The sequence below is a fragment of the Squalius cephalus genome (assembly GCF_949319135.1).
Source record: "Squalius cephalus genome assembly, chromosome: 6".
In the NCBI taxonomy this organism is placed as follows: Eukaryota; Metazoa; Chordata; class Actinopteri; order Cypriniformes; family Leuciscidae; genus Squalius; species Squalius cephalus.
This window is the reverse complement of record NC_137127.1, coordinates 43,855,597-43,874,998: the sequence shown is the minus strand read 5'-3', so window position 1 is coordinate 43,874,998 and position 19,402 is coordinate 43,855,597. Positions and strand designations below refer to the sequence as shown.

The 19,402-nt window shown below is 38.0% G+C and overlaps 1 protein-coding gene across 2 annotated transcripts; it reads right to left on the bottom strand.

The window, feature by feature from the left end:
* Positions 1-332: 332 nt before the first annotated feature.
* depdc7a (DEP domain containing 7, paralog a) lies at positions 333-16,347 on the bottom strand. 2 transcript variants are annotated; one of them, XM_079874042.1, is made up of 9 exons: positions 16,186-16,347; positions 10,231-10,645; positions 8,361-8,491; positions 7,359-7,551; positions 5,596-5,816; positions 4,374-4,516; positions 2,872-2,997; positions 833-911; positions 333-619 (listed from the first exon to the last, which is right to left on the bottom strand). In XM_079874042.1, exons 2-9 carry the CDS (start codon positions 10,635-10,637, stop codon positions 405-407), a joined length of 1,515 nt encoding a protein of 504 aa, XP_079730168.1. In that variant the 5' UTR covers positions 10,638-10,645; positions 16,186-16,347; the 3' UTR covers positions 333-404. The 2 variants fall into 2 exon arrangements, with proteins under 2 accessions (XP_079730168.1, XP_079730167.1); XM_079874041.1 differs by lacking the exon at positions 16,186-16,347 and adding an exon at positions 13,703-13,845.
* Between the last annotated feature and the right edge of the window lie 3,055 nt (positions 16,348-19,402).

Here is a 19,402-nt window from a genome sequence, read left to right as displayed (position 1 = left end):
ATCCACCGTCATTAGTCTGATGTTTAACCATTATCAGCTTGTGATGGTTGATGCTAGCCGAACAATGAACTCGGAGCCGGTGAAATGCAGAAAGAGGACCTTCAGGATAAAGTCTATCAAGACTCTGTTCACTTCTATTCTGTAGACTACTTTTAAAAACATATTTGTCTGATTTATAGGAAGTTTAAGTTGTGATCTGACAACAGGAGGTAGTTTTAGGATAATAAGTGATAATATTATGTCATAATTTTGATGAAGAAAAGGAAAATGTGTTAATTGTCCAACAAATGTAATTCTCTCATCAATACATACATAAGAGAAGTAGTATTCAGTTTCTATAATATATACATATTTACAACTCTTTACATATTATACACTATTTGGAATATCAATTAAAGATCCTATTAAATACAAACATTTGATATTCTGTTGCCAAAATATTGCACGAATATTTCAGGATGGCCTCTGTAGAACTGTCCGAGAAGACGGCGCTTCTCTTTCAAAGAAAGTTTGGTGTTCTCGTGAATTGTTTTTAGTAATGTCCAAAGCTCGTCTCTGGTGGTTTTCTGAACTGTTTCCGTGTAATCTTTTCCATAGAGACGGCGACAGTATGTTGTTCCTACAAGAGAGAAGAGTTGAAATGTGTTCTCTTAGCAAATAAAGGACCATGCATTGGCAGTGTTTTACTTGCAAATACAGCTGGCAAACATCAACTACGATTTCTGATTAAAGGTATTACCTTGATTAGCAGGTAAATATATTTTTTTCATAAAATAACCAACATGAAAAACTTAAAGTAAATACATTTTTCAACATATTTTTCTAGTTTTACCTGTAATGAGATCAGGATCTGTTCCTTTGATGATACTGGCAAATTTATCACTTACAAGGTTGTGCAATGTGACGGGAATCTAGGGCAAAAAGACAATCAAATTATTAGTAAAAATATTTTGAGGGTCCATGCTGTCAGTTTACTTCAGGCACAGAAACACAATGATGTTATATTTACGGTGCCTTGCAAAAGTATTCAAACCCCTTCATTTTTTTTCACATTTTATGTCGCTGTTTCTGCCATTCTTCTGCTCAGATCCTCTCAAGCTCTGTCAGGTTGGATGGGGACTATCAATGGACATTATCAGGTTTCTCTAGAGAGGTTCGATTGGGCTCAAGCCCAGGCTCTGGCTGGGCCACTCAAGGACATTCACAGAGTTGTCCATAAGCCACTCTTGCATTGTCTTAGCTGTGTGCTCAGGGTCATTGTCTTGTTGGAAGGTGAACCTTCTGCCCAGTCTGAGGTTTTGAATACTCTGGACTAGATTTTCATTAAGGCTATCTGTATATTTTGCTGCGTTGATCTTTCCTTCTACCCTGACGAGTCCCTCAGACCCTGCCGCCGCTCCACCACTCTTTACTGTTGGGACGGTATCGTGCAGGAGATGAGCAGTGGTTTCCTCCAGACATGATGCTTGAAACTGAGGTTCATCAGGACACAGAAGATTGTTTCTCGCAGTCTGAGACAGTCCTTTAGGTGCTTTTGTTTTATTTTTTCAAATTCCAAGTGGGTTCTTTCATGCCTTCATTGAGGAGAGGTTTGAGTCTGGCCACTCTGCTATAAAGCCCAGATAAGTGGAGTGTTGCAGTGATGTTTGTCCTTCTGTAAATTTCCCCATCTCCATATATGATCATAGAGCTCAACTAGAGTGACCATCATCTTCTTGGTCAGCACTCAAACCAAAGCACTTCTCCACTGATTGCTCAATTTGGCCAGGAGGACAGAACAAGTCCTGGTTGTTCCAGACTTCTTTCATTAATGATTATGGAGGCTACATGTTTCTGTGAACCTTCAATGCAGCAGAATTTTGTTGTTGTTGTAGTCTTCCCCAGATCAGTGTCTTGACACAACCCTGTCTCTGAGCTCTACATGCAGTTCTTTAGACCTCATGGCTTGGTTTTGGCTCTGATATGCATTTTCAGCTGTTAGACCTTTTAATGAGTGTGAGCCTTTCCAAATCATACCAATTCAATTGAATTTGCACAGGTTAACTCCAACATCTACAAGCAAACATCTACAAGCGAAATTGGACGTGGAAATTAAATTCCAACTGTCCCAGAAAAGGGTGTCAATACTTGTTTTTTCTTTTTTAATTAATTTAAAAAGTTGTTACAAATATTTTTTTTGCTTTGTCATTATGGTGTCTGGAGTGTAGATTGATGTGGGAAAAAAAGTCATTTAAAGTAGTTTAACATAAGTCTGCAACATAACAAAATGTAAAATAAATAAATAAAGGGGTTTGAATACTTTCGCAAGCCACTGTATATGGTATATATAAACTCATTCAAAAGATTGGGGTCTGTAAGATTTTTTTGTGTTATTGAAAGGAGTTATTTCTGCTCACCAAGGTCGCATTTATTTGATAAAAAATACAGTAATACAGTAAAATCAATAATATTGTGAAATATTATTACAATTTAAAATTTTATTTAAATATATTTTAAAATGTAATTTAGGATGCAAAGCTGGATTTTTAGCATCATTACTCCAGTCTTAAGCGCCACGTGATCCTGCAGAAACCATTCTAATATGATGATTTGCTGCTCAAGAAACATTTCTTATTATCATGAATGTTGAAAACAGTTGTGCTGCTAAATATTTATGGGTAAACCCTGATACATTTTTCCCTTCAATCAATATAGAGTTCACAAGAACAGCGCTTATTTGAAAGAGAAATCTTTCAAAGAATTTCTTACTAACACCAAACTAGTGTTTATTATACCATGTATGACTGGTTGTATTTAGTTAGCCACTGTCTCATACACAGTGCAAATGGTTTGTATTTGGGTTTTAGAGGTCAGTCTGAGCTGTCGACTCACCTTGAAGAGGTCGTGGTGGTTGTCCATCATGAAAAGAACCAGAAGATCAACCTTCCCCTTGGCTAGTTTAGTTCCATACACAATGGCATTGGAGAACGCTCTCTTTACTGCCATTCTGTTCTCTATCTACAGAACAAACAAACAGGCTGGTCAATTGTCTGTACGGATGTAGGAATTTAATTCATGGAGGTGTAAAAAAAAATAGAAAAGCGACTGTTTAATTCATTGTCTTTTCACAAGCATGGCAACTGCAAATCACTTTAGTTTCCATGTTTTTTAACAATGACACTTTTGTGTGGTGTCAAAACTGCCATACTGTGCACTGGTCTAATTTAACAGCAAGAATGCTGGACGATACACATCAATTACAGTACGGACATTTTTTCCACATTTTCCAGTGTTTTTATTTTTCCACATCTCCAAACACATTCTGCAACTATGATGTTCATCTATATCATTTGGAAAATAAATCAGCGTTCATCAACCATAATCATACACCATACATCATGCATACTTCATATCCTCTATTATCGGTTTTAGAACATAATTGAGTTACATCAACATAAAAACACAGCCTAAGGGTGGGCGATATGACCAAAATGTATATCATCATACGAGTCATTTTATTTCACAATAATGATATATTTCAATATATAGTTAATTTTGCTTTAAATAAGTGTTTTTTTTTTTTATGATATACATTTTTTTTAAACTATTGAAATTTCATAATTCTTGTCACTAATTTCAATATTACAAAAAAACGAATACTAGCCTAAGTAAAGAAAAAAATTATCACGCTTACAAAAGACAAGTAAATAGTCAGTGATAAAATAAGAACAAAGAAACTAATTACAAGTGCAACAGAACAAAGACAAATGAAATGAAAAACTTCAAGCACTAGAAATAAGAAATAGAAAAGTGTTTCAGTCAAGAGCAGTGAGAGATTTTCTCTCTTTAGTTGTTTAATTAACGGACAACAGCGGGTTTATTAGGCTGCCGTCACTTCAAGATCAAACGCACGGATCCAATATACTGTTACACATGCGTTTTGTTTCTCAACTTTTAACGTTCACTTAACACATAAATGATCCTGTTTACGAGGATACTTGCCAAGACGGGCACTTTGACACGCAAGTATGTGCATTTACCCGTTCAAGCTCAATTACGCTTTATGAACGACAGCTTTATGTCTGCGTGTCTCTTAGACAGAGCTCAGAAACAGTCTCTCAGACAGTGCACACATTTAACGAAATAAGTTGTCTTTTGCTACTTACTGTGTTTTAAACCACAATGTTTTTAAACCACAATGCTTAAAAAATGCATGCAAATGATAAGCTTTCGCAAGCATAACCGCTATAGAGATGATAATCCAAAGTTTCTACCAGTTGACAGATTTCTACTGGGTAATCGTGTCTACCGGTATATCGCCCACCACTAACACACTCAGAGTCATGATTTGTTTAATTCTCCATCCTCTCTAGACCTCTCCTGATTAATAGTACCTCTTTGTGTAGTTTGATCTCCTGAGGGCCGGCGGCGAGGGCCATGAAGCGCAGTAACCGGCGGAGCTCCTCTCTACTGCGCGAATCCTGCAGTTTCAGACACAGCTGAAGAGACTCCAGCGCCTGCTCCTGCTTCCCGTTCACTGCACACACACACACACACACACACAGAACGATGCAGTAATGCAGTGATGAGTCACAGATTTTAAACAACATTCGAACATTCCAGTGGCCAGTTCAAAGAGAAGTGTGCTCAATTGTATTGAATGTGTACTTGTAGGCTACTTCAAACCCTAAAAGTATATATATCTAAAAAATATATTAATAAAATGAAAGGTACTTAAAGTGTACACTTTAATAAAAAAAAATAAAAATGAATTGCACCTTTAAAAAGTGCACTTGTAATGTTTTACTTTAAAGTACATTTTAAATCATGTTTAAATAATACTTTGTTATGATTTAAAACAATTTTTTTACAGTTTTTTTTACTGTTTTACCCCCTTCAAGTGTTATTCAGTATTACATTTAAATATTTTAAATGTACATAATTGCAAATTCATATATTTAAATACATGACATAAACGTTTCAATAGAAATGAACTTAAAATAGAATTAAACTTATTTTAGTCTACCGTAAATGCTTGGGAGTACACTTTAACCATATTTCAAAGATATTATGATAGTTATTATGAAATTACATATAAAGATGTACTTCAGTCCTACTTAGTGGGTCAAAAAAGCAATAAAAGCCAAAATTCAAATCTGTTCATCATATAAACCGATCGAGTCTGTTCAGAAAATTTGGACTAAACTGCTCAATTCATATGGATTAGTTTTACAATCTCTTTATGAACGTTTTGAAGCGTCAAAGTGTCAGTTGTGTAGCTGTCAATGGAGGGACAGAAAGCTCTCAGATTTCATCAAAAAGATCTTCATTTGTGTTTCGAAGATGAGTAAATATTGACAGAATTTTCATTTTTGGGTGAACTATCTACATTAAATATAAATTTAAATTGTAATACATTTTGATTTCATTGCAATTAACATGCAATTAAGTGTTTGAAAACATTACATTCAGTTCACACTTAAGTATATTATTTGCATAATAAGTACTCTTTTTAATAGTATGCTACAGTGTACTTCTTTTTCACGAGAGCCACTAATAAGCCAAATTTCGCTTAATATACAAGTCAAGCTAACATATAGTGCACTGATGTCTCACCAAGCAGCTCGGAGACGCCGGAGTGGATGTCAAAGACGTGATTGCTGAGCAGCGGTGGGTATTCAGACTGGCCGTAGTGCTGGACAAGGACCCCGTAGAGGAGCTGCTTGTACTGGGACGTCTCCTCGGCACACTTGGCCAGCCCTCGGCTCACATCCACCACCAGCTGATCCGGGAGAAACTCCAGACAGTCCACAGCTGCTGACAACCAGCTATCGGCTCTGATCGAGAGATGAAGAAGGAAAGAAAATGATGGAGAGATCAGATACAGTAGTACACAAATCCAATTGAAAGGCCAGCCAGCCTAACATACAGAAAACTTAAAAGTCTAAGACAGAATAAATGAGAAGATTAAGTATATAGTTCTATAAGATATAATATTATGAGGTTTCATTCATCAGAAAGTGTGTTAGATGAAAAAGCGGGGTTTCTACAATATGTAAAGCTACACAATTTTTAAATAAAAAAAACAACGAAATGCTATTGAGAGAGAGCAAAAAGAAAATCATCTTATTTACCCAAATTCATTTTGATTAACCTGCAATAATGATTTACATTTTTTGAGCTGTCGGGAAACTGCATACATACGTCATTCGTCAACTGTAGTTGTAATTCTTTAAAATCAATAAAAAATTAAAAATGAGCAAATTTTTACACAGATTTGCACCTACCCTACATGTATTCACAATCATCTTTACCTTACATTTTTTGTTAAACAAGTGTTAAATGTTCAAATATTTTAGTTATAAAAAGAATGTAATGATGTTGTCATCCACTTAATGCAATTAAGTGAAAGAAATTATGTTCAATTTGTTTTATTATGCATTATAAAGTAAGCTGTACATATTTTAAATTAATATCGTTCGTGTGTATTTAGTATCATCGTTAATCAGACCTGATTTCGAGGGAGGACCCGATTTGTCATGACACCGGCTGTGGTTAGCGTGAAGCTGAACGTTTGTTGTCACAACCAACGAGAAAATGTACCATGAATCAAAGCAAACCTAAATAAAATAAAGCTTTTATTATCTGTCCTTCCGCTCTGATAACATGTCCTTTATGTATGTTAGCACCGGTGCTTTCAACCAAATTTCTTCCGCACAGAGGAGCAGAGCCGAAGCACAACCAAAACAATGCTCTTCCGCAAGCCGCATGCAGTTTAATCACAAGAAGTTTCATAGTGTAGCTTTAATTATATAGATTTAAAGGGGTCATCAGATGCAAAATTCACTTTTATATGGTGTTTGCATATAAATGTGTCTTTGCAGTGTGTGGACACAACCACCATACAATGAAAAAAATCCATTCAGTCCTTTTTTTTAATCCTCAAAAAGCCTAAACACTCATTTAAATCATTTAAAGAGACATGCACCGAAACGGAGCTGTGAACAGAGCTGTGTTTGAGGAGGTAAAAAGGGTGTTGTTTTACACAACCATTGAGGAATTTTAACAAAAGTATGTTACAAACTTTACATGCAGACCCTAAAGAATCATACCAACTTGTGGAAAATGGGCATGACCCCTTTAAATACTTTATATTTCCTGAGTCTACTAAACATGTCTGATTCATCATTGAGGTTATAGTCTGGGATTATAATTTTTTAAAGAAAAATTATCTTTAAACTGAACACTTTTGCATTGTGGTGTAGCAAACACAACTCATGTTTCCTACTTTGTTTTGTCATTTAACGCAACACTAAAACACCCCAGAAGAAAAAGGATAGAAGGAGAGAAACAGAAAGAGATGGAAATAATCCTCATACTGAGCCTCGCTGAAGGCCTTGAGGATCTCGCGGTCCAGGTAGCTGCTGGTGTAGAGCAGGTCTGGGTCGCTGTCCATGCTGTGGAGAGGTGGACGAGGGCTCTCCTGACCCTCCAACAGGCTCTCCAGAAGAGGCAGCTCGATCAGCTGCAGGAGCCGGAGAACCGTCTGCTGCCGCCATATCTCATCCATCACTGACAGACAGTCACCACACACGTAAGCTTTGATACTTAAAGGAACACGCCGACTTTTTGGGACTTCAGCTTATTCACCGTATCCCCCAGAGTTAGATAAGTCCATACATACCCTTCTCATACCCAGCGCTAGCCTAGCTTAGCACAAAGACTGGAGGTAAACGGCTCCAGCTAGCATACTGCTCCCAATAAGTGACAAAATAACGCCAAAAAAATCTTCTAACCGTATACATACTGGGAACTATATTCTCAGCACCTGAGAAGCCCCGTGGTGAGTCAGAGTTGGAGTAAATCACTCCGCCCAAGTAGCAGTGCTTCGCCTTCTGAGAATATAGTTCCCAGAATGTATACGGTTAGAAGATGGCTGTGTCTCATGTGACCTTGTTATTTGTTCACGCTGTGATTTTACAAATCACTACATGTAAATAGGAAAATGTTGGCGTTATTTTGTCACTTATTGGGAGCAGTATGCTAGCTGGAGCCGTTTACCTCCAGTCTTTGTGCTAAGCTAGTCTAGCGGTGGGTGCGTCAGACAGAGTTACGGCACGCACGGAGATGAGAAGGGTGTGTATGGACTTATCTAACTCTGGGGGACACGGCGTATAAGCTGAAGTCCCAAAAAGTCGGCGTGTTCCTTTAATAAAACATACAATATATTTCTGCAATAACTTCCTTTAACAATAATAAATAATTTAATGTTAAAAATCACTGGTATGAATATAGTGATTTGTGGTGTTTACACACAAAAATGTCAAATTATATGTCAAACTGTCAAAAAATTGTGTTTTATGACGTTAATGAAGACCTACACTCCTGTGATAAGCCCAGATTCATCTTCTGTGGTGTGCTGGTTGTGTTCATGTTCAGATTTCCTAAAACATCCTCCAGAGATTTATCCGTTTTGACGGGAGAGTTGTTTGAATTCACAGAATCCTCTTTCCTGAAGTAAACATCAGGAAATAAAGTGAATATTATAAGTCTGAAATTGTTTACAGTACATGAAGAACTAAACTGAACAAGTTCCATGCATTCTTGTGGGAATCGCCAAAGGCTGCATCTGAAATCATATACTTTCCTTCTATATAGTAGGCGAAAATCAGTATGTGACAAAAGAAGTGTCTGGATTCACAGTGCTCATAAAGAGTAGGCAAAAAGTACCCGGATGAACTAACTAGATTCAAGAGAGCATGCGATTTCGGACGCAGCCTATATGGGCTGTAGTCCATGATTCACTGTGATGATCACATTTCATGGGAAAGTTTAAAGACCTTTCTAGAAAACAATTCAGAGAAATACACAGCATTCTCTAGGTTTTCCTGTGAAAAAGAAACCAAACTGATGACAAGTAAATGATTAACTAGTTTTGCAAGGTTCCAAAACACTTCTATCTTAGGTGATCTACTGTAAGTGGAAACACGATGCACTTTCCTATTGTTTTCATTACATTTTGTTATCCGTCACATATTTTCAGATATTGCTTCAAACGTATGTTTTAAGGCTTTGTTCACCAAAAATGAACAGTCGAAATTCTGATTCTGAAAAAAATGTATGTATGTACATATATGAAGAGTTCAGATGCAAAAGCCTATAAGTGCCATCTGAAATATTCTTCTAGAATGATCATTTTTATCAAGCTTGTTTATTTAAGTTCAGTAATTTCACTTAAATGGCAATTAATAGGTCATTTTTATTGCCATTTAAGTGAAATTACTGAACTTAAATATACAAGCTTCATAAAAATGATCATTCTAGAAGAAAATTTCAGATGGCACTTATAGGCTTTTGCATCTGAACTCTTCATAGATACATTTACATTTAGTCATTTAGCAGATGCCTTTGTCCAAAGCGACTTACAAATGAGGACTAAATTAAGTGAGTCATCGTGAGGAGGCAAAAACTACGCAAGAAGAGCTCAAAATACAAAGTTCAGGCATTGCTCAGAGTAGCATAAGCCAGACAAGGGAGGATTAAAGTAAAAGGAAAGAATTATTATTATTATTATTATTTTTAAATGAGCTTTCAGCTGTCTTTTGAATGTTGTCAGGGATTCTGCATTCTGGATGAGGGTGGGGGATCATTCCACCAGCATGGAACCGTGAATGAGAATGTTCTGGAGAGTGATTTTGTGGCTCTCTGTGTATATATACAGTATATATATATTTTTTTTGTATCAGAATTACAACAATGTTAATTTTGTTGTAATCTTGTGTCGAGCCGGATCTGGGCCGACACTATGTTGCTGTCTGGGACAAATTCAATTGACTTCGAAGTGAAAATGTTGTCATCATTTTCTCACCCTCGTATCGGTCCAAACCTGTTCGACTTTCTTTCTTCTGCGTAACATAAAAAGAAGATATTTTTAAGAATGTGGAATTTAAGAATTGACTTTAAAGGACCATCTTATTTTACACAGAAGAAAGAAAGTCATACAGATTTGGAATAACATGAGGGTGAGTAAATAAACACAGAGTTCTCAGAACAGAAGCACAAGTCTGCAAGTTTCTTCATTGGGACATTTCTGACTATATGCAGGAGTAGTTACCAGTAGTTGTACCAGTTACATCTGGTACACGTGGATTCAGCGCGTACCAGATGTGAGCCGGATCTGGGCCGACACTATGTTGCTGTCTGGGCAGAGAGGTGATATGACCTGGGAAAGCAGTGTTGTGAGACACCTACCTTTTGTAGGGTGGGCTGTAAGTGTTCCTCTGTATGCTGTCAATGTTCTCTGAGCTTGATGTGCTGGGAGTCGGCCTGTTTAGAAACCTGTATAGACTACAGCTGCTGTCCTCAAACTTCGCTTGCCTCTTTTCCTTCCCGAACACTTTAGTGTCCACCGCTTCAAAGACCCTGGCCTCCATGAGGGCCTGGCAGAGGCGAACCGCCTTGGAACGGGGCACTTCGGCATCCCCACAGACTTTGCTCTGAATGATGTGAGCCAGGACCACGTCCACGGCCTCGGACCCCAGAAAGCAGTCATGGTAGATTTTCAGATTGTGGCGTCTCCTCTTCACCTCCACCTGCGTCTGAAGGTTGTTGATGATGTTAGTCCAGATGTACGTGGCTCGGAATGGCTTCCCAGCCATTCCCGTGTCTGTCGAGAGATGGACTGGATGAGAAACGGCAGTGATATTCCAGAATAATGATCTCAAACTCCACACATTAAATAAGTCAAGCTTTAGACTGAAAGGACACACATTTTGGAACATTTAATAGATTTAAGGTTGATTACTATAACAAAAACTATATTAGCCTCAACACCAGCGGACGATAACGATAACGTCATGTCGTCTGCCTCTTTAAATCAAGCTCTTTAAAGAGAATAGATTCTGATTGGCTGTCAATGTTTTTATCATTCATTAGCAGAAAAAAGTGATTCCAATTATATTGTTCCTCTGTCATATTTGTGGACGGTGTGGACTTACCTATTCTCATCGAATTAGGATAATTATTAAACTTTATAGTTATCATTATCTTTACAGTTTTCGTCCTTGGCCGTACTTAAAACGGTTCCATGATGCTTTAGATTGATTGGAAGTTTCTTTACTTCATATAACATCATGTATCACGGTGGACACAAACTAGACATTATATGCCAATATTGGCATATGCCAAAGTTTTGCACTTTAATGCGGTTTAAAATCAATTATAACAATAAATTACGCAAACACTTTGGCACTGTCTGTTCAAACTGCAATACGTCTACAAAAGGAAGCTTCTTCAGACTTTTGAAACTGGACCAAGAGGTTTCAGTTTACCCATATTTAAATCCGCCACTTTATCATTTTAATCAACGTGACGGTTGCAGAACATTAAGGTTCCCATATTTTTTTTTTCTCACGGGTGTAATGCTGGACTAAAGTGAAAGCTTTTACAGATCCTTCTTCCAACACAAAGATCATCTGCTGCCAAGATCAATACCTCACTAGCCTTATAAACGACACCGGGGGAGGCTGATCATTTCTCGCTAGGAGTGTTTCCTGCAGAATTTTATGTTCAGCCCTGAGGTAATGATGAAGGTCTAAATTACCCATTAGGGATCAGGATATTTACTAGGGGTGGGTAGAAACCTCCAGGACAACTGTTGTGATTACATAGAGATTCCCCTCACACACACACACACCTAGTCTCAATGAAGGCTCAAGTGAACAACAGCTGGCTGCAATATAAAAGATTCTCTCTAGACACCGCAGGGAAGAGTTTTCCCGGGAAGTCTGGGATGCAGCAAACAGCAACTATTGTGTGAATATAGTCCTTGTTTGCAGAGCACGGAAGATCTTTTTGAAGAGCATGGAAACAATAAAAGAATATGCAAGAAATCAAACTGAATTTTTTTTTTTTTTGGACACTTTATTCCAGGACTTAAGTACATCTTTATTTATAATTCCATAATTACTTTTATTGTCTTTGAAATATGGTGAAAATGTACTGCAAAATGTGCTGACAAGCATTTATGGTAAACTAAAATATACCTTAATGTGATTCCTAATGAAACTTATCAAGTTAAATATAGTACTGAACACACTACCGTTAAAATTATAACTAAATCCTTTACATGTGCTTTAGTATGTTAGTCAACACACTTTTTGAAAGCATGACAAAAGACATGATTTAAAATGTACTTCAATGTAAAACTTTTATTTTCTTTAATTCTCTATAAGTACACTTAGGTGTCCTGTAACTTCATTAATTTATATGATCTACAAGTACAGTTTTTAAGATTTTACTACAGATGGACATTCAGACTAAGCGCATTTCTTTTTCACAAGGGTGAGCATCGCAGTTTTGATGCTTAACAAGCAAATGTACAAATCTGGACAAGCAATAGGCCTATTTATCAAGTCAGAAACTTGATAACGAATTCAGTTTCTCCCAGATTTGACTAAAATCATCAGATGCGTCAATAACGCATAATCCCTCCATCTGATAAACTAGTTGATACGGTAACTTCCTTGTTATGTTCACGTCATGTAGGCTTTATTTCATTTGCATGCGGCTAGTTAACAGCTGTTTTAGTACCTGCTGAGATTTTGATGTTAAGTTAACCTTTTGAAATTATTTATTGCAGTTGCAATATACGTGTACTTACAAATACTAGTTAATATACGGTAACTACATGGCTTAAGGTTTAGGTTCAGGGTTAGTACCTAGTTATTACCCAGTTATTGTAACAACTACAGTAAGTACTTAGTATGTGCATGGGGAACAGGACTGTGAAATAAAGTGCTACCTTTATTCCTTGTAAATGTCAATGACCCTTACAAAAAACACAATGGTTATACAGTAATGGGCAAGTTGGTTCATAACACAATGTCATTATGGTACTCCAAAGTACTTAAAAGAACAGCAGAGTATTACCATGGTATGTCCACAATGACCACTCTAACATGCTCAAACATGATAGCTTTTTTTGTTAATTTGTTAGAGTGCATGAATAATAGCAGTATTGCGGTATCATAACGCTTCTCATCAGAATCCGAGATCTGCACAACATGCATTAGGGGACATTATGAGAAGAGTCGTCATGGTGTTTGTCCCCATGGATGGACAGAAGGCATCTGATGGGATTTCACTCCTCTCCTGATGGACAGCACACGTTGCTGTGTTTGCCCAACACTCAGATCAATAATCCCAGAGGGAGAACACCTAATAACTGCACATCTACACTAGGCTATTGTCATGACACAAAACAGGTTGAAAACAAACACAAACTCTACTAAGTGTATAAGAGCTCTAATGCTTTGTCAAGCACAGACAAGCCAAACGGGTTTGCCCTCCGGCTACTGTAAATGCACACAATTAAATGAAAACATTTGCCAGCTACACCTCTTTAAAATTAATATGACTACCTAGGCTATTTAAAGTAACTAAATTCACTTTAGCATTTAAATGGAATGCGTCGGAAAATCAGTTTAACCATTAGGCTACACTCAACAATTACAAAGCTATTTTTAAACGCAAAGAAAAAATACAATTTCAGACACAAAATGCAATCATATGCATTCTATTTTTAATATCAACTTTGGAATTTAGTTTTTAGTTACGTTTGATTAAAAAACTAAAAAGCTGATTTACAGCATTCAAATTGCAAATGCACAAACCACAATATAACTTAAATAAAACCAGACATTTGTATCACGCAGAAACGCACCTGGAGGTCTGTGCATGCGGCGTCTGTAGTTCAGGTTAAAGCTGGATGTCTCGCGTCGTTGCTGTATTTATGTAAAGCATATCCTTTTAGTCTCGCGCTGTAAATAATGTTCACACTCGCGCGCTCTGAACTCATCTACGCTCACACACACACACACAAGCCAGCGGCAGCAGCCCGCGCGCGCTCTCACACACCCTCCTCGTGACGTCATGAGGGCAGTCGACAGATCATTAGCATTATAATGATATATCATATATAGCAGTCGCCGAAACTTGCAAATGATCAACAAGCACCACTAAATGTAAATAATGCGGTTATAAAATCAAAGGGAACGTATTTGGGCTTTTTACAGTGTTTTAGAGATGTTATTTAAGGTGAACACGAAATTTCAATAGAAACTAGTACAACAATAGACTACATTTGGAGTTCAAGTACTGTAAAACTGTGGTAGAACCTTTGAGAAAATGAAGTATGCTTAATTTGATTAAATGTGCACTTAGGTGCTGTGCTTTAAATAAGTATACCTAGGCCTATATATGGAAGCATATGTGTAGCAATATTCAATTTGAAATAGAATATGCAAAATGATAATGCAATGCGTTTAAATTTACATTTTCCATTACATTTGTGCAACGTTTGGTGCAAAATGAAAATTCTATATATAATTTACATTTGTCATTTCATACACTAGTTTTAATGACGTATTAAAATGGCGGAATACCAGAATACTTACAAATATACTTACAAATAATTACAAATGTATTTAAATACAAGTTTCAATAGAAATAGACATTAAAGAAAGACATTAGAATTTAAAAATTACATGTAAAGATGTCAAAAAAGCACTTAAATTCAACTAAATGCATTTAATAAGCCTATACATTTTAAGTATATTACATTTCCATCAAATAAGTGTCCAAAAACGTTACATTCAGTTCGCAACAGTATATTCGATTACACTTTTATTTTGAGGTGTTGTTGTTACAGTGTAATTATACATTTAAGCACTGAGTAATATTGATTAACAACATGTATAGGGTTAGGGTTAGAAATAGGGTTTGGTTTGGGATTAGTTGCATGTATTTATGCACAGTTTACTGTTATTACTATAGTAAGTTGGCTACAGGGACTGTAAAATAAAGTGTTACTGTATATATTTCCTTAATAAGTACTCTTTTAATATGCTGAAAGTGTTTGTTTTTTCAAAAGGGAATGAGCATGACTGTCACAAAATTGTTTGAATGAGATCTTATATTTGTTTATTATGATTAACGGCCTGGCCTGGAATCCTTGAAAAAAAAAAAAAAAAACTTATCTTATCAAGACCTTATTAAAACTTGATTCATTTCAGCCTCTCAGTCTCAACTGGTTGAACAGAAATAATTCTGATAATGCCTGAGAATTTTCTGTGTGTGTGTGTTTTTAAATGAAATTCAATTCTTAGAAAACTTCACTCAAAACACTGAAATCTACCAAAGGGTTTCAAGTTCAAGGAATTTATCCAGGATTTAAGGATTACTTGGAAATGTTAACAGACTGTGGCTAATAAGGTTTGAGAAAGCTGTGACTTAATATGCAAATATCATATTTAATGCATCACTGCATACAGCGACCTCTACTTACGATAAGAAACCAGTAGGTAAACTCGGGTCAAGCCGTTCTTGATAATATGCATTTGCATGTCCTATACTTCACCCGTCGATGTAAATCATTGCCCATGATACATCCCCATAAAACCTTCAAACTGAAGTTATGCGGGACAGCTCATGAAACTCTGATTGGAATAATGCAAATAAAGCTGGATCCAGCACGAACGAGAATTCAGTAACAACAATTTGAGAACAGTATTGAGCATGCATATTATAAGGTCATAAAACATCATTTTTGTTAAAGCATTCAAACTAAGCGATTAGGAAGTATTGAGTTTTTACAACGCTCAACAATATCTCAACCAGACTTTAGTCCTCAGCATCAAAGGAAGAGTCAGATTAGACTGTCTGTATTATTAGTATGTGAGTGTAAAGAAACCGGTTAGACAGGGGGAGGGATGGGATCTATTTAAAAAGGCCCTCTTCCTTGGTCATCTTCTCATAATGCTTTGTCACAGATTCCAGGCCAAAGGATTGTAAGACAGAATTTGCCTCTCAATGCTAACTTTCACACTCTTCAGGGGGTCTCATTCACTCCTTTTTCCCAAGTCATTAGTCCTTTTACTGTGCCTCTCGGCCATGGAGCACTTTTGCATTCCAATACACACAACAAACAACTCTGATTCGAGTCGTATATGCCAGTCAAACATCCACAATGTAAATCTTCCATGAGTCAACTAACTATAAGTACTTCATATTTTGTAATTAACTGGCCCATAAAATCTTTTAAAAGACATAAATAAACAGTTTTCCTAATTTTACAGAAAGCTACCTATATGGTAGTACAAGAAGGTATAAGAAGGTGGTTGGGAAAGTTTAGGAAAGTTGACTTACCTGGTCAGAACAAACAATGAAAAGTATCCAAAGTTAAGCTGATGTGAAATATAATATATTAAATATCTATAAAAAGAAAATAAGTTCTTCGTAAAAGTGGCGCTTCCAACCACCTAAAAAACACACATGTGTCACCAGAACTGGTTCTGTCACTTCTGCGTCCTACTCGTGTGTGGTGATGTTGCTGTGTAAACCTGTGTCGCAAGCTAAAGCATTTTCTCTCTCCTTTGATTACACACAGCCCTACAGCTCAGGCTTAAATCATGCTGAAGAACCTGTTGGCAAGGTCACTGTACCTGGCTGTTGTTCCGGTTTTCTTATCAAGCATCCGGAGTCACCTTCCCTTCCTATAAACTGCCCATCTGAGCCCTGTATGTAGGGTGGTTTATCACCTGGCTTTATGGGAACACATGCGATTTGATAAGCCATGCAGTGGAAATTAATGATGACCAGGTGTTATACTTTTTGTCAGGTTTATTGGTCTGGTCATGTCTGACACATCACAGCCCAGGAATGGAATGTCTTCTGGAATGTTTGGATCTCTTGAAGAACTGTCCAGGTCACATTCCTCCTAAAATCAAAAGAATTTAAAAAGAAAATGGCACTTGACTATTGACTCTTTTTGGGACAAAACCAAAATTGTTTTGTTTTGACAATTTTCTCTATCTATCTATCTATCTATCTATCTATCTATCTATCTATCTATCTATCTATCTATCTATCTATCTGTCTATCTGTCTATCTGTCTGTCTGTCTACAGATAGATAGATGGATAGATAGATGGATAGATTGATAGATAGATATCGAACTTTCATGGCCTAATGTTAAATACAGCTGGCTTGGTCAAATATTATCTTGGTGTAATGAAACCATTAACACTGCATTTTGAAGTTCCTGTCTGTTATTTGCAAGTATCTCCAGGACGGAGGATTAGCGGGTGGATTGTATCAATTGCCCATCAACTGTCCCCATAAACAAATTCCATTCTCAGTGAAACCAGAACATTGCGTGGACCAGCGTCAAAGAGTCCTCTCAGATCTGCTCCCACACAAGCCCAAAAACCATGTTCCTATCAATATTCATGTGTCTCAGCATTTGGGACTGGACAAACATCCAGTTCTCCAAGCAATATGCAGGCTGGAATCTACCAACGCCCCTCACTACTTGAACTATACAGTGGCTCCCTTCATGACGGGCCGTTTGTAGACATTGAAGCCTTTGTCTTCAGCCATAGAGATGTTCGAGTTTGCAGCATTGTGGCTCGCAACAATCATATTTTATTCAACAGTCCACTGGCCCAGCCGGACTGAAGTCACACTGTCTCAGTCACATGACTGAATATTTTTTCCATGAGACAACTGGAGAACAGCAAGGATATGCGTATAGGAAATTGCTTAGGGATTCTGATTGTATTCCTGAAGGGCACATGCATGCACTCTCAAAAGAAATTCATGAGACCTATTACCGCAACAAAGATTCTACTTAACTGATTTAATTAATTTGCCCCATTATGCTTTTTTGAATACTACCTGCTGGGCCATCTGACCAATCAGAACAGAGTAGACCAATAACAGCAGACTGGGCCATCTGACCAATCAGAGCAGAGTAGACCAATCACAACAGACTGGGCCATCTGACCAATCAGAACAGAGTAGACCAATCAGAACAGACTGGGCCATCTGACCAATCAGAACAGAGTAGACCAATAACAGCAGACTGGGCCATCTGACCAATCAGAGCAGAGTAGACCAATCACAACAGACTGGGCCATCTGACCAATCAGAACAGAGTAGACCAATCAGAACAGACTGGGCCATCTGACCAATCAGAACAGAGTAGACCAATCACAACAGACTGGGCCATCTGACCAATCAGAACAGAGTAGACCAATCACAACAGACTGGGCCATCTGACCAATCAGAGCAGAGTAGGCCAATCACAACAGACTGGGCCATCTGACCAATCAGAGCAGAGTAGACCAATCACAACAGACTGGGCCATCTGCCCAATCAGAACAAAGTGGAACAATCAGAACAGACTGGGCCATCTGACCAATCAGAGCAGAGTAGACCAATCACAACAGACTGGGCCATCTGACCAATCAGAGCAGAGTAGACCAATCACAACAGACTGGGCCATCTGACCAATCAGAGCAGAGTAGACCAATCACAACAGACTGGGCCATCTGACCAATCAGAACAGAGTAGACCAATCACAACAGACTGGGCCATCTGACCAATCAGAGCAGAATAGACCAATCACAACAGACTGGGCCATCTGACCAATCAGAGCAGAGTAGACCAATCACAACAGACTGGGCCATCTGCCCAATCAGAACAAAGTGGAACAATCAGAACAGACTGGGCCATCTGACCAATCAGAGCAGAGTAGACCAATCACAACAGACTGGGCCATCTGACCAATCAGAGCAGAGTAGACCAATCACAACAGACTGGGCCATCTGACCAATCAGAGCAGAGTAGACCAATCACAACAGACTGGGCCATCTGACCAATCAGAACAGAGTAGACCAATCACAACAGACTGGGCCATCTGACCAATCAGAGCAGAATAGACCAATCACAACAGACTGGGCCATCTGACCAATCAGAGCAGAGTAGGCCAATCACAACAGACTGGGCCATCTGACCAATCAGAACAGAGTAGACCAATCACAACAGACTGGGCCATCTGACCAATCAGAACAGAGTAGACCAATCAGAACAGACTGCCATCTGACCAATCAGAGCAGAGTAGACCAATCACAACAGACTGGGCCATCTGACCAATCAGAACAGAGTAGACCAATCAGAACAGACTGGGCCATCTGACCTATCAGAGCAGAGTAGAGTAGACCAATCACAGCAGACTGGGCCATCTGACCAATCAGAGCAGAGTAGACCAATCACAACAGACTGGGCCATCTGACCAATCAGAACAGAGTAGACCAATCAGAACAGACTGGGCCATCTGACCAATCAGAACAGAGTAGACCAATCACAACAGACTGGGCCATCTGACCAATCAGAGCAGAGTAGACCAATCACAACAGACTGGGCCATCTGACCAATCAGAGCAGAGTAGGCCAATCACAACAGACTGGGCCATCTGACCAATCAGAGCAGAGTAGACCAATCACAACAGACTGGGCCATCTGCCCAATCAGAACAAAGTGGAACAATCAGAACAGACTGGGCCATCTGACCAATCAGAGCAG

Bases quoted from the DNA above. Each gene is read 5' to 3' on its own strand.
- depdc7a (XM_079874041.1), bottom strand. The intron at 912-2,871 runs GTGAGTCGACAG...TTTTTGCCCTAG, and splicing joins ACCACCACGACCTCTTCAAG to ATTCCCGTCACATTGCACAA. The intron at 620-832 runs GTAAAACTAGAA...TCTCTCTTGTAG, and splicing joins AGATCCTGATCTCATTACAG to GAACAACATACTGTCGCCGT.